The sequence below is a fragment of the Furipterus horrens genome, unplaced genomic scaffold (assembly GCF_987537825.1).
Source record: "Furipterus horrens unplaced genomic scaffold, mFurHor1.1.pri manual_scaffold_2, whole genome shotgun sequence".
Lineage (NCBI taxonomy): Eukaryota > Metazoa > Chordata > Mammalia > Chiroptera > Furipteridae > Furipterus > Furipterus horrens.
The window spans coordinates 59,790,128-59,805,268 of record NW_028327172.1 but is presented as its reverse complement, the minus strand read 5'-3'; the positions used below and the strand labels follow the sequence as shown (position 1 = coordinate 59,805,268).

The 15,141-nt window shown below is 36.5% G+C and overlaps 1 protein-coding gene across 12 annotated transcripts in view; it reads right to left on the bottom strand.

Annotated features, from left to right (window-relative positions):
• Nucleotides 1-15,141, bottom strand: part of PICALM (phosphatidylinositol binding clathrin assembly protein) — a 102,227-nt gene that overhangs the window by 69,296 nt on the left and 17,790 nt on the right. For all 12 annotated transcript variants that reach the window (XM_090265763.1, XM_090265770.1, XM_090265766.1 and 9 more), the window contains exon 2: nt 678-820. In XM_090265763.1, coding sequence (XP_090121889.1) covers nt 678-820 — 143 coding nt within the window. The remainder of the gene's footprint in view (nt 1-677; nt 821-15,141) is intronic.

The following is a 15,141-nucleotide window of genomic DNA, read 5'->3' as shown; positions in this document are numbered from 1 at the left end:
CTATTTCCACTCAAATGTTCTTTTAACACAATTTAATTTATTTTTTTAACACAATTTCAAATTGTCCTTTTAACGTAATTTCATAAATTAAGTATATTGGGCTGAGAACATCATTTAGAGTAAGAACCGAAAAATGGGCTGCCAGACTGGCATTTAAAAAAAGATCATTCTATCCAAACATTAAACTGCAAAAGCTTGTGCATCTTACTTATTCCCCTTTTAGGTAAAGAAGACTTCAGACACATGTCTCATCTATGCTGAAGAAGGCCTTCTTCAAAAGGCCATCACACTCTTGAATTAGGCAAAGTGCTTCTACAGCCAACTATATAAGATCAGACAAATCTGATTGGTCTATAGTAAAAGAGCAACTGGATATATATACACAAGTCTATACACAAGGCCTGCAAAGTGCTGTTTACGGAACCCATCTCTAGGTGTTGATCTTTGCTTCTTGATCTCATTATTGAAGCCCTGAATGCTCTGACCTACTTTCTGCTTTCTGGCTTACAAGTGATCTTTCCCCAAATTGTAAGTTCTACAAGTCTTTGTAGAGACCTTCCCCTATTCACCTATATTATTCAGTTGCTAAAGCCATTCCTTAAGCTTCAGGGAGAGAAGCAAGCTGAATGATCAGTCAACACACCAGTATGCTCGTTAACCAAAAAAAATCTGCTTACCTCATTTCCATATACCATCAAATGATGAGTTGTAATGAGAGATTTGAAGACCACCACCCAACTACTGTTAGTAGTTCTTTCAAATAAACTGTCTGCCAACTGTGGGATGTTCACATTCATCTCATTTGTGCACTGAATTAAGTCTGCAATAAAAGAAAAAAGGATTCATTCTCTGCCTTTAATTTATTGCTAATACCAGATTTGCTAACAAGTAAAAGATCTAACAGAGTGCAGGAACAATAGGCAGTTTGGAAAAGCTGTTACAAACCTCTCAGAACAACTGACACCAACCACTATAATCTACCTGAGAAGTAAACAGGTATTGATTAGCATTACATAAATGATCAATAATACCAGAAAGTAAATCAAACTCCCTCAAAGAGTAATTCACCCTCAAGTATTTTATCTCAAAGGGAATTGTTTCAAGGCCTTGAGGAACTTTCACAGTTCTCTTACTACTCATAAACCTTCAGAGTTACAACACTAGTATTATTCATCCCTACCTTTAAAAAACATTTAAAAAAAACATCATGCATGTAGAAGTACGAACAAGCTGAAGGTCAAACTACCTTTATTAGTATCCTCCCTAGAATACCATGTTTGCATTTTTAGGAGGATAACAGATATTTGGTCTCTGACAGGGTAGGATCTCAGTTTATAAAAATAATTCTCATTCTTTTCTCCCTTCCACTCTGCTGCATTATCTCAGATATCAGTTGATAGCAACTAGCTAACATTGGCAAAACTGAAAAATAGACTTAAGTTTCTTACTGCAATAAATTTCCAAATAAGAAATGATCCATGAATTCTACTCAATTACTACTCTGAAAAGGTTAAAACACAAAGTTCCAATTTTATATTTCAAACTGGAAAGTGCTACTATAAAATAGTCTAATATGCAATTGTTTTAGTACTAAAACTGAGAAAAGCTTTTAACAGATCAGTTTTACCTCCAATCTGTTTAAGAGATTATTATTGGCAAAGTTAACAAAAAAGAAAATACAAAATATAGTCCAATTTAGAAAACAGAGAGGAAGACCAAGAAATGAGTTGTTTTACTTTTAAAGTATATATAAGTATCTCAGTTGTAACTACCATAAAGGGGAAAAAAATTAAATTTATTCATGATTCATTAGCAATTTGTCCACTTTTAATCCTTAGTGCATAATGATTAAATATGAATTCAAGTGACCTAACTTGGCCGTGATTGCTAGTAAGAAATATCAATGTAACTATGCCAAATTATCTATTTATAATCTTCAAAAATGTTTATTCTAAGAGGTCCAATTATTATACAAAGTAACATCTGATAAGCAAACCCATTTTAGATAAGCAGTTAACCTAGCCAACAATGCTTAAAAAAAAAAAGCACAACTGTCTAACAGAATGCCCATGGAACAGAAGAATGACTCAAGGCTTTCAAAATTCAGACTACCTGAAACAAAAATTAAATAGTGCATTCAACTTCTTATGTATGGTTCAGCTCCTAATAGTAAAAAGCAGACTTGATCTCTACCTTCTCTGAATCTTCTTACTTTATACCTGTCCTATGACACTGAAAATATATACTGTACTGGCCTTATTTCCAAAACTAAGCTTTCTTTGTCTCTCAAAATATAATCTATTGAGGGCCTTTCTATTTCTTGCTCATTGTGGATTCTTTAAAACTTCAAGCACAATGGTCAAGTTCAGAATCTAATTATAAGAAGTTATATTCCTAGCTTTTTCCTATATTTATCTTTATAATTTTCTATATCCTTCCAGAAACAGTAAGCTACCGGTTCTTAAATATAACTTTCTCATGATCACAGTAAATCATTTTACTCCTCATAACCTTATTTGATTAGTTTTTAAAACAATCTGTCACAAAATTTCTTGTCACAATGTACCCCCCCCAAAGGCACTCCTACTCCTGTGTGTGTTTATTTACATTTCATAAAGCCAATTAGTAAAGAAGTCTCCTAAACATCTGGCAATTCCACTTTCTCCTCTCCATCCCACTGTCACTGCCAAAGCCAGAGTTCAAATCTCATAAATTTCTTAAGTAGGGGTACCATGTCTAGGAGTGATGATCAATTTGGGAAGAGAGATTATCACGCTCTCTGAGGGGTTTTAATGGCATTTAATATCAAGAATGAAGGAGACTGTCCTGTAATGTACAATCAGCACTCCACAATTAAAAACTGCCCCACCCCAAAGTGTCCCCACTGAGAAATGTTGGACTGACTGCTTCACTTTTATTTTTAATTCTATTTATTTATTTATTTATTTATCTTTTTTTTTTTTTAAGAGAGAGGGGGAAAGGAGAAAGAGAGGGAGAGAAACATCAATGTGTGGCTGCCTCTCATGCGCCCCCAACTTGGGGCCTGGCGGGCAACCTGGTCATGTGCCCTGACTGGAAATGGAACCAGCGACACTTGGTTCACAGGCCGACACTCAATCCACTGAGCCACAGCAGCCAGGGCGACCTCTTCACTTTTAATGACACCTAATTTGGGGACTCACTCACACCACACCACCAAATATTCTCTAAACTGGTCATAGAATGACCTATAACTCAACACTGTCACTGCTTAACTTTAATGATGTCCCCACTGCTTAAAGGATGGCATAGATTTCATCTTTGTCAATATCCTCCTTGAATCTCAGTTTCCAACACAAACCCACTTTCCAGTTTTCTGTGATGTGCCTTGCTGTTTCATAGCCAATCATTCCATTCTTGCTCATTCTTCAAAAATGAATAAAGCCTGCCCTCTGTGAAGTCTTCCCCTTCACAGACTAAGGCCTCCACAAAGTCATTAAACATGGTACATAATTCTACCCTACAGAATTACTCTACACTATAATTATTTATTTCCAAATCATTCTCTTCTACTAGACCGAGAAAACTTAAAAGGAGCCTGCGAACGGTTTTGTTAGCAATTTCCATACTCGTCGTCGTCGGCAGCCGTCCGTCTCGAGAGACGATGGTGTAGCTTCTTAAGAGTCTATCTGCACCGCCGAGAATGGCTCTGCAGTCCAACTCGGGAGTGACACGGTATCTGTCTCCTCCCGTGTTGAATCGACATCTTGTGATGACGCTGGAGTGTCCTCTCCAGTGAAGCTGAAGCTACAGAGCCTGGGCAGGGTGATATGGAGGGTCTGCTGTTGCCCATGCAGCAGACCCCCCCCCTCTTCGCAGCTGAAGGGTCCAAGGGAAAGACGGAGTCAATACAGCTTGGCTTCAGGTGCGCCGCAGGAGTTGCCGGTGTTGACTACAACGTCAAACCGCCTTAGGGACTCCGGCTCCGGATTTTCTGTCGGGGTTTACTCCCTTAGCCTTTCCCCTGAAGAGGTATGCCGCAAGGCAGCGGAGGTTTTTTGGAGTCAGAGTTTTCCTTCTCTGATGTCTTTAAAACAATATACCATAATTATTTAGCCAAACTCTTTCAAAAAGGTCATTTTGAATAATACTCTTTGCAACTGCCTTCAGAATCAATTTTGGTAACATAAGACTGATTTCATCAATCATCTAGAAGATTGGAGACACAATCAATTTGGAATCAATGTTGGAAGGCAATTTAAGTGGTTCATTAAATGTTGCTTCGCTGATTGGATTTTTGAATCTTCCTAGGCAGGAGTACCAATAAAAGGAACAAATATTCACACACAAAAAAACAGTAACTAGAGGGTAAGAAAATTGTTTCTGAACTTTTGATACAAAGAATCAGCAACATTATTTTCATTTAACACAAATTTGGAAGTACAGTATTCCCTCACTTATTGAAGGTATTATGTTCTAGACATAATACCTTCCCTCGCAATAGGTGAAAATCCGCGAAGTAGGAACCTTACATTTATTTTAGTATTTATATATATATTAAGGCTTTATAAACCCTTCCCACAACTTATAAACCATTCCCAGTCCCTTATTAACCTTTCCCATTCCCTTATTAACCTTTTCTACACTTTTATAAATACTACTTATGTTCTTAAACATATTCTACTCTTAAATCTATGTAAACTTTTAACGACATATGTATACAGTACTCCAAAAATCCGCAATAAATAATTAAATATTTTTTAAAATCCCGTGATACAGTGAGGCCGCGATAAGTGAACCGCTATACAGAGAGGGACTACTGTATTTAGAAAACATGCTAACTGAAACCAGACTGAAGCCAAAACAAATGACACACAGAGGCACATCTGCCTAGTCAGAAGTGTCAAATGTCTGGGAAACACAATGAACTCATCTTACTCCTTACCATTTTTTTATATAAGGGGGGTCACAAAGTATGGTCCAAATTAAGATATAACTGTTACAATTCTATCTTTTAAAGTTTGTGGTGTCCTCTGTGAGAAATAAGCCATGTTAAACTTTAACATAATTTCCATGAGAATTAACAAAAATTAACATCAAGGATTAATTTATACCTTAATAAATCTAATCAAAATGTTAACTGGATGTCAAGATAAAAACCAGGAAAAGATAGGATGTAGAATGCTCAATACAAGTAAAAGGACTGAGTTAATCTGAGAAGAGGAGAGAAGGAGGCATGCAAAGAATTAAAAAGAAATGACAAAGATACCCAAATGGTTTTGATAAAAGTACTATGAAGATGCCCTGGTTGGTGTGGCTTAGTGGCTTGAGTGCCAACCTGTGAACCAAAAGGTCACCAGTTTGATTCCTAGTCAGGGCACATGCTTGTGTTGGGGGCCAGGTCCCCAGTTGGGCGCGTGAGAGAGATAATCAATCTCACTCTTTCGTCCTCCCTTCCTCTCTAAAAATAAATAAGTAAAAATATATAAGTTAAAAAAAAAAAGTACTACGAAGCTAAGGAACCTAAGTCACAATATAAGCAGACATGTCCAATAACAATGGGATAGTCCATTAAATGGCAGCAGTCCGACAATGATACACTACGATGCCAACTCATATGGCAAAAAAAGGGGGTGGGGGTGGATGAAAAGGAGAAATACAGTATATTAAATCAAAACCATGCTAAAAAAAGAACAGAGTAAGATTCCATTTTTTTAAATTGTGGATGTATATTTGGACATATATTGTACTTTTCTAAAAAGTACAAAAAAAAACACTTTCAAAATTATTCAGCAACTAAGTTACATATAAACAGGTAGTCAACCAATAAGCAAAGGAACTATCACTACTACTTCCATAATTTGACAAGCTTCAGTAAGCACCTCTCAGGTCACACAACAGATACCAACGCCATACTGTAATTCATTCTAGACTCTTCGGAGCATATCATGATGGCAGAAAGTACAGCCATATGTCCCTTTATTTCCTTAAGGATATGAAGAAGAAGTGGTGTAAGCACAAGAGTTGCATTGTAAGATAGCTGGGGATTTTGTATTCACTATTACAGAGGTACGCCAATATTCTGAACAGAAGTTCAGTCTCCCACCATTATAGATGATGAGGAATCTCCAGAACCCACAAAGAAAGTAAGTCCAAGTCCCATCTTACTAAAAAAAAAAACCAAACAAAACAACAACAACAAAAAAACAAGTTGCAGCTATAGGAATAATAATTTGACAGCACAACTAGCTATGCTATTTCTGCTAATGTATTCTCTGCAAAATGAATGGACTAAAGATTCATGCATGTAAAAACTAGGAAATAAAATAACTACAATTTGGTAACAGTACATATTATACTTAACTTGGTTATTAAGTTTTTCTTTCTTTTTAACTGATTTTTAAAAAATTACTATGTAAAAGGAGAGCCCCCCCGCCCTTTACCCCCTCTTTAAACTACTCAACAGAAAAGCTGCTGTAAACCTTCACAAATTCTCTCATTCTCTGGCTCCGCTTAAACAGAACTTTCTGAAGATATATAAACCTAAGACCTCCATCAATGCTAATTTCAGGTGCTTATGGAGGCCACCTAAATAAATCTTTTTTTTTTTTAATAAGAGGATTAAAAAAGGCAACAGATTTAGAAAGCATTCCTGGGGCTATACCACACAACATCAAGTGTGGCCTGTCTTCAGAAACTTTAAAAAGCATCAAAGGAGAAAGGACTGACCTCCTTTTTATCTGTAGCAGGAGAAAGAAGCGAAATAAAGAGGGAATGCCTAAAAGAAGAAAGAATTCAGATGGAGCCAGGTAAACAAAGCCAACCCAAAGGTACTCTACATTAATGTCTGGCTAAAATTTAGCCCTCCTGAGTCATAGCTGAACACAAGCCAAGTTTGCTAAATTGTCCATACTTTAATTTCAAAGTGAAAAATAAACTGTTTTAGTTAATGGAAAGATTATGTACTTGCCCTAAAATTTTAATCATATATTGGGTTGGCCAGAACGGCTGTTTAGATTTTTTCCATAAAATAAAAAGGCAGTTTTCATTTCTACCAATAGCTTTATTGATTTGGCTATTTTGACTATGTTGGCTATCTCCCACGTGGTATAATGTTGATTGTTCTCAATTAAGGTCTCTAGTTGATCGCTATCTACTTTAAGAGGTCTACCCGACCATGGAGCATTGTCCACTGAGAAATCCCCAGCACGATACTTCACAAACCACTTTTGACACATTTGATCAGTCACAGCACCCTCTCTACACACTGAACAAATCTATTTTTGCATTTCAGTTGTTTTTACCTTTCTTGAAATAATAAAGCCTAATATGCCAAAAACGTTGCATATTTTCTTCCATCTTCAATATTAAAATGGCTACACAAAAATTCACTCAATTTTGCTAAGTTGTTTTTAATGCAGGCTGATATGACACCTGTCGCTTACAATCTAACAAAATTGTTTCAAAGTTAAAGACAACTAAGTCCTACTAGAGTCATCTTCTAGAGGAGAAAAACAAACTTTTTGCCCAACCCAACACAAAGCATCCTTTCCAAATCAGCCCAACTGTCTCTTAAAATTATCTATCATTATTCATGTATTTGCCTCTTCACCCACAAATTCCTCAAAAAATGTTACCAAAAAAAAAACCAAAACAGTTTAAATAATTAAAATGCTACATAAAATGTTACCCCCAAAAAAAGTTTAAATCATTAAAATACCACACAGAAAAACATATAGAGTACTCTTGGAATACTCTAAAGAATTCACTGCCACAGACTTATTTTTCAAATGAAAGGGTTATTTGCCCCTATTAACAAAAGCTTTTAGTCTTCCATATAAGCATTATTAATATAAATAAGTCTAAAAACCTAGAGCTTCCCCTTTGTTGTCTGGTGTACTCTACATTCCTACCACAAGATGGAAGACTATAAGAGAAACAATAGGACTCTGGCAAGAAGGAAAAAACGGGTTTAGACTCATCAATAAACAAACTCCTTAATTTGAGATTGTCTGGGATCTCATTCTAGTACTGCAAAGTGGTGATTTCCAATTCTAGACACCCTAGTCTCATCCAGATTCCAAATAATGATATTAGAGGTGAAGAACCATATTTTGGTAAGTACTACCTCAACAGTAACTATTATTTGTGTTAATATAAACACATCACCTAACATAACAATTGTAAGTTTTATTTGTCCTGGCCAGATGGCTCAGTTAATTGGATCGTCATCTCATACACTGAAAGACTGCAAGTTTAATTCCCTGTCAGGGACTTAAGGAAGGCAACCAATTGATGTTTCTCCCTCACATCGCTGTTTCTGTCTCTCTCCACCTCCCTCCCGCCCTCCTACTCAGGTTAGGATTAAAAATAAAATAAAAAAAATTTTAATTTAAACTAAATAGAAAAACAAAACGAAAGCATTAAAAAAAGAGAGAGACTGAAGAATGTCCATGGTATAAATGCAAGGTGTACTTCCTTTCTTTGAAGATCTGAAGTTCAGAATTACAATCCTTTCTGTAGGAAAGAAAACATATCAAGTATCACATAGTTTAAGAATAAACGGCAAGGCCCTGGCCAAGTAGCTCACTTTGTTATAGCATTACCCCAATATGCCAATATTGCAGATTCAATCGCCAGTCAGGGCACATACATGACACAACCTATGAATGCATAAATAAGTGGAACAATAAATTGATGTTTCTCCCTCTCTCTCTCAAAATCAATTTTAAAAAAAGTAAATGCCAAAATTACAAATTCTCTTTTTTGTAAATATTACATTCTACTAATAGTTCATGAGCCCAGTTAAGGAAATACAACCAGGATTCTCAAAAATAATCTAATACTGGATCAGAAACATACAAAACCTGATTTCTAAAAAGTATCCAGCCATGTAATATGAAAAATAGGAATTTATTAAGATACACAATACAAGAAATATTGTTTATATGACAATGACGCTTCGATCCCCCTCAAAGTAGGCACCTTGGGACCTCACAGTTCTCCCAATCACCATCAGCTGCCCTATCATATTTCCCTCAATCTCATCAATGGTCTGAAATCTCTTCTCTTTCAAAGGTGATTTTATTTTGAAAAAAGCCAGAAGTCGCAGGGTGCTAAATCTGGGCTGTAGGGGGGCTGAGTCACCTCAAAAAACTGCATGAGACGTGATGCATGAGCAGGCACCATGTCATGATAAAGTTGCCAATCACTAGTTGCCCAGAGCTGAGGCCTTCTGAATCATCCAAATAGTTTCCACGGACGAGAATGCTCAAACTTAATGCAAAATTGGATGTAGATTCATTGCTCTACTCACTCAGTCACTTTGAATGGGATGGCCACACATGCTCTCTTGACAGTATCTGCCACCCCCACTGACTAGTACAGTGAAGTCATCATTGTTCACAGATGCGCATTCCAGTTCACTCTCCTTGGCTGCCAAGTGGCATCGATGTCACACCAACCATTCTCATTATATTAACAATGGCTGGACTTTTTCTGAACAGACTGCGAGTGTGTGTATCCAACTAACAATACATTATGAGTACTGTACTTACCTCCACATGCTGTAAACCATAAACAGTCAGGGGTGGGGGAGCAGAAAAAAATGGAACGAATTATTTCATTCCAACAAGACCAGGATATAGGAATTAAAGCTTGAGAGAACCTGTGAGAGGTTCAAAGAATTGGAACTAAGTCTGGAGGAAAGTATGTTATTAGTAGGGGGTGATCGAGTGTCCTAGTTTGCCTGAAAGTTATTTTTACACCTGTTGTCCCATTCAGATAATACATTCTTTCACTCTCAAAAGTGACCTAGTTTGGAATAAATTATAATACATGTCACCCTAGTTATAAGTGACCTAATAAAAGTCTACATGTAGCAAAGGAATTAACATACGACTACTATCTACTCCTGTTGTATTTGCAGGCTATATTCCAATTCTTCCCCAGCATTCCTAAACATGCATCCAACCCTGAGAAAATCATCTAACTGCCTAAACTTCAATGAATCCTCTATACAAATGATTTTCAACTTTCTTTTCTGAAAATCAATCTAAGGTCCTCTGAAGAGCTGGAGATATTAGAAATTTTCATCTCTATGCCCAAAAATATCTCATGCTTATAAAAGAGGAATATAATCTCAACTGTGACCTGACTGATCAATTTTTGGTTTTAAGCAATCAAGACCCATTCTTCATTTGTTAAAGATTTTATTTATTTATTTTTAGATTGAGGGTAAAGGAGGCAGAGAGAGGGAGAGAAACATCGATGTGCAAGAGAAACATTAATTGGTTGCCTCTTACACGCCCTCAACCTGGGACCTGGCACACAACCCAGGCATGTGCCCTGACCAGAAATCGAACCAGCGACCTTTCAGTCTGCAGGCCAGCGCTCAGTCCAGTGAGCCACACCAGCCAGGAATCCTGTTTTCTTTTATCTTCCATAGTGTGTGGTACGGTACCACATGCACGTGTTGCTATGATGGCATAAGTATTTATAGATGTATAAGCAAAACAAAAGCCCATTTCTCCACACAAAGTTCAGGGAGAAAAAAGAAAATAACAGGCAAAAAGTCCTCCCATAGCTAGGTTCATGTAGTTCTATAACAGTCAAGCCCAAATCTAAAAATTAGGAATCCAAAACCATTTTCATGGCTTCAGAGTCTACCTCATTCAGAAAACACAAGTTTCATGTCCCCAAAGCAATTAAAACCTAAGATTCTCTATATTCCATCTTCCCACAGCTTTCCAAACCTCAGTACAAATAAACAGAAACCCTTCTTATTCAACAATATTCATTGCATACTATAATATGCCAAATTGTCTTAGGAGTTGGAAATATACAATAGTGACCCTGGCTAGTGTGGCTCACTTGGTTGGAACACTACCCTATAAACTGAAAGGTTGCAGGTTCGATTCCTGGTCAGGGCACATGCCTGGGTCACGGGTTCGGTCTCAGTCGGGGTGCATGTGAGAGGCTACCAATCAATGTTTCTCTCTCACATCAATGTCTGTCTGTCTCTCTCTCTCTCCCTGCACTCCTTCCCTTCCCCTTCTCTCTAAAATCAATAAGCATGTCCTCAGGTGAGGATTACAATATAAATATATAAAAAGAGATGAGGGGACAAAATTCCTGCCATCATGAAACATAAACTAGGGGGGAGAGACAATCTTGTAAACAAATGAACCAATATGCGTCAGATGGTGGTAAGTGTGGGATGGGTATATGTTTGGAGGAGGTTCCTATTTATACCTAATGATCCGGAGTCTGGGATAAGAGACTTTTAAAAACTACAGTAGCAATGGTAATGTGTCACCAGTGGCCTGGAAGCCTATGGAACTGACCACTATGATCAGCTAACATCTCCACATAAGAGGGGAAGTATGAAGGCATCACATTCATTCTATTTCACACATGTCTGCTTCATCCTTGCCAAATCAAAGTCATGTTGAAAAGAAATCTTCTCTTAGTGATTCTGCAAAACCTCTAGTTTTATGTAGACAGCAAGTAGGGACCATGAGTATCTCATATATTAATTCATACTCTTCACAATTAAGTCAAAGCTATCTGTTCACCTTGAGTCAAAATGATAACAGTCACTTACTATAGTTCATTAAGTGCCACATCTGTGGCAAGTAGGCATCAAGGGAGCCCTCTAAGCCACTGGGTGACATGTGAAAGCCATTTCTGAAAAATCTTTTCTCAAACTGCTATAAACAGTAATGACACATATAGCTAAAAATAGTAAAAAACAAATAATAACCTATCTACAAAGCTTTAAATTTTGAAATAATGCTCCATAAACAGAAAATCTGAGTAATTGACATATATTAATAAATCACCACAAAATAAAGTCAAAGTATTTTTCCTAATTAAACTTAGGGCGTTAAGTTTTCACAAAGAATAATCACTAGGAATATTTTAACAATAATTTTAAAAAACTCTATCCTCACACATTTCATTATCACACAACTGTTTTTAAAAATTCTGTTTGACCCATGTTTGCTTGTTTCTTGGCACTTAAAACAAAAAACAAAAACCCTGATTAATTTCATCCTGACAAATGCCTCCCATAAAAGGCATAATATCTTCAGAGATTAAAAAAGATCTGCTTTATTAAGCTGCTAAACTTAAAGTGAAGATGTTAGTTTTTTAACTTAAAAAGTGCATGTAAATTATGCCTCAACTAATGTTAACAAAATGGGGGAGTGGGGCACTGGTTCAAATGTAAAAATCCAAACTTTGGCCACCAAAAAATGTTAATCTGAGAATAAGAAAAAACAAACTCGAAATGGTGCCCAACTATAGGAAATTTGGTATTACTTTATTTAAATTCCAAAATAAAGTTATTTGATTCATGCTGTATTTAAAAAGGCTTTAACTACTTCTCAATAATAGGCATTGTGAGAAACAGACCTCTGCTACTAGAGAATTTTAGAAACAATGAATTTAACACCTAACACATATAGTATGTAATATTTACAGTGGTTTTGTTTATTTAGTAGTTCTACTTCTCCGTACCAACTACAATAAAACTAAGAATAGAATAGGTGATTCTTTCATGGAAGTATCTATCTATGTTTAGGTATGTAGATAATATCACATAATTTTCCAAAATCTACATTCTCTCCTTAGATGGGTATCTGAAGAGTCCCTCAAATTTCTGAATTTATCTTCCTCTTGCTTATGAAAATGTAATATAAATCTTAAATGGTCTAGAGAAGTAGCAAGGAAAAATTAAACCACCTTTCTCCCTTCGTTCTACAATACTAATCTGTCACCAGTTTACATTTTTGCTGTTGTGACAAAGGCTCCCCAAATAAGCCTTCTACACAATTAAAATGCTACTACTTTGCAAACTACTACTTTTCAAGTATGATCCCTCCCTAAACCTGACAAATACTGGAGAATATAAACTAGCTTTTGCTTTCACTGCTATGTTGGATACCTTCAGAACTGGATTGACAGTTCTTTCTATTTCTTTCAAGTTCATTTCTCCCTAAACCTCTTCTCTGACTCATACTTATTTCATAGTCTACCCTAAGTGCTATTCATTTCTAATCTCTGCTTCAAACAATAACAATGATGCTAATTTCACCACCACAAACATTATACTCAGGGCTCTCCTATCATCACTTCCACGTATGGCCCCATCCATTTCCATGTGCTAGGACTGTACTATAATAGGATAGTGACAGCATAACGAGCAAAGGATGTAAACCAAATTCCAGATTCACTATTGACCATTATGACTTCAGACATGTCAATTAGCCTCTCAGTTTCAATTTCTCCACTTAAAAAAAAAAAATGAATCATTGTCACAACAATATATTGTAAGGCAACGTATTTAGAGCAGTTTGTAAGCTTTAAAGCACCATTACCAATAGTAGACACTTTTACTTAGTACCGTAATTTATTGGTAAGGTTTTCCCTCATTTTAGTAGACTATTCCACCATCAGTTTCCCAATATAGTATTATGAAATCACCTCAAATTCACTGACTTTTGTAAAACCTTCTTTAGGTTTTCTTCAGCTGGGAAGTGTTACCATAGTTACTTGCACTTGATCTGAGATGTGGCTAAATCTTTATAAGTGCAAATTTTTAAACATTTTACAAAGTTCTTTTAATCCTCAGTCATCTGATTATTAGGACAGCCTTGTGACAAGCAAGGAATGCTGTTATCTCCAATGTAAAATTTAAACACAAAGGAGTAGCTGTGCTGGAACTAGATACTTTAAAACAAAATCTTTCCACTAGAGCAGTAGTTCTCAACCTTCCTAACCGCGACCCTTTAATACAGTTCCTCATGTTGTGGTGACCCCCAACCATAAAATTATTTTCGTTGCTACTTCATAACTGTAATTTTGCTACTGTTATAAATCATAATGTAAATATCTGATATGCAGGATGTATTTTCATTGTTACAAATTGAACATAATTAAAGCACAGTGATTAATCACAAAAACAATATGTAATTATATATGTGTTTTCCAATGGTCTTAGGCGACTCCTGTGAAAGGGTGTTTGACCCCAAAGGAGTCGCGACCCACAGGTTGAGAACCACTGCACTAGAGGGATGCCTGAAGATATACAAGATATACATATTTTCTCTCAATTCTCTGTCTCTTCATTCCAAGTGGTCTGAGTCTTGTCATCAACTATTCTAAAGCTCACACATTCTCTCTTTTTAACCCTCACAAATCTAATTCCTAGTATAGACAGTAAACCATCTATTGTCTGGTACAGTATATTCTACTCATGAGAATCACCTTCATTCTGGCTATAATAAACTAAACTTGACTAGATGTAAGAAGGTATATTATTCAACCCAAGTGCACAAGGAACAGGTTTCAAGAGTTTTGGGCATCCCCATCTCCAAGCACCTCAGAAAATCACAAGACTTCAATTATAAAGCAAAGTTTTTTAAAAAGGCCCTGGCTGGTGTGGCTCAATGGATTGGGCACCAGCCAGTGAACCAAAAGATCGCCGGTTTGATTCCTGGTTGGAACACATGCCTGGGCTGCAGGCAGGTCCCCCGTTGCGGGCCTGTGAGAAGGAACCAGTCAATGTATCTCTCACACACTGATGTTTCTCTCTCCTTCTCTCTCTCTTCCCATGTCTCTAAAAATAAATACAATCTTTTTTTAAAAGAAGCCAAGAATGTTACAAAACAAACTAAGTCAACTCACCGGATTTTCTGTGAGTAGTGCCTACATGATTTTACATGAGAGGAATACATAAGGCAGTTTTCCAGTCATCCGCCCAGAGATGTAATCATTCTAATTAGAATAGGTAAACTATGTTTTTAAAAACCTCAAAAGCTACACTACCTTCTAGTTGGTCACTGGTTAAGTTAGGAAAACCTAACTAATGAACAAAGTCAAAGAAAAAGCACTTCTACGTTAAGTCTACAGACCCAAAAATAGGAAGAAGCTTAAGCTTCTCTCTTAAAAGGTTTCCCCCAATAGGAAGAAATGGCTTTCTCCCTGCAGTAAGTCAAGCAGTATCTCAGCCTCCTGAGCTACTTTATAAAATAGCTTCCTAATTTAGCTGCCAGTTACAAACTGTCTAACTAAATTTTAAGTCAGCACCCATGGTTGTTTTTTACCAATACTCAAACATTTTGTGCAGTGTTTCTGGGATGTGCTACAGATATCACC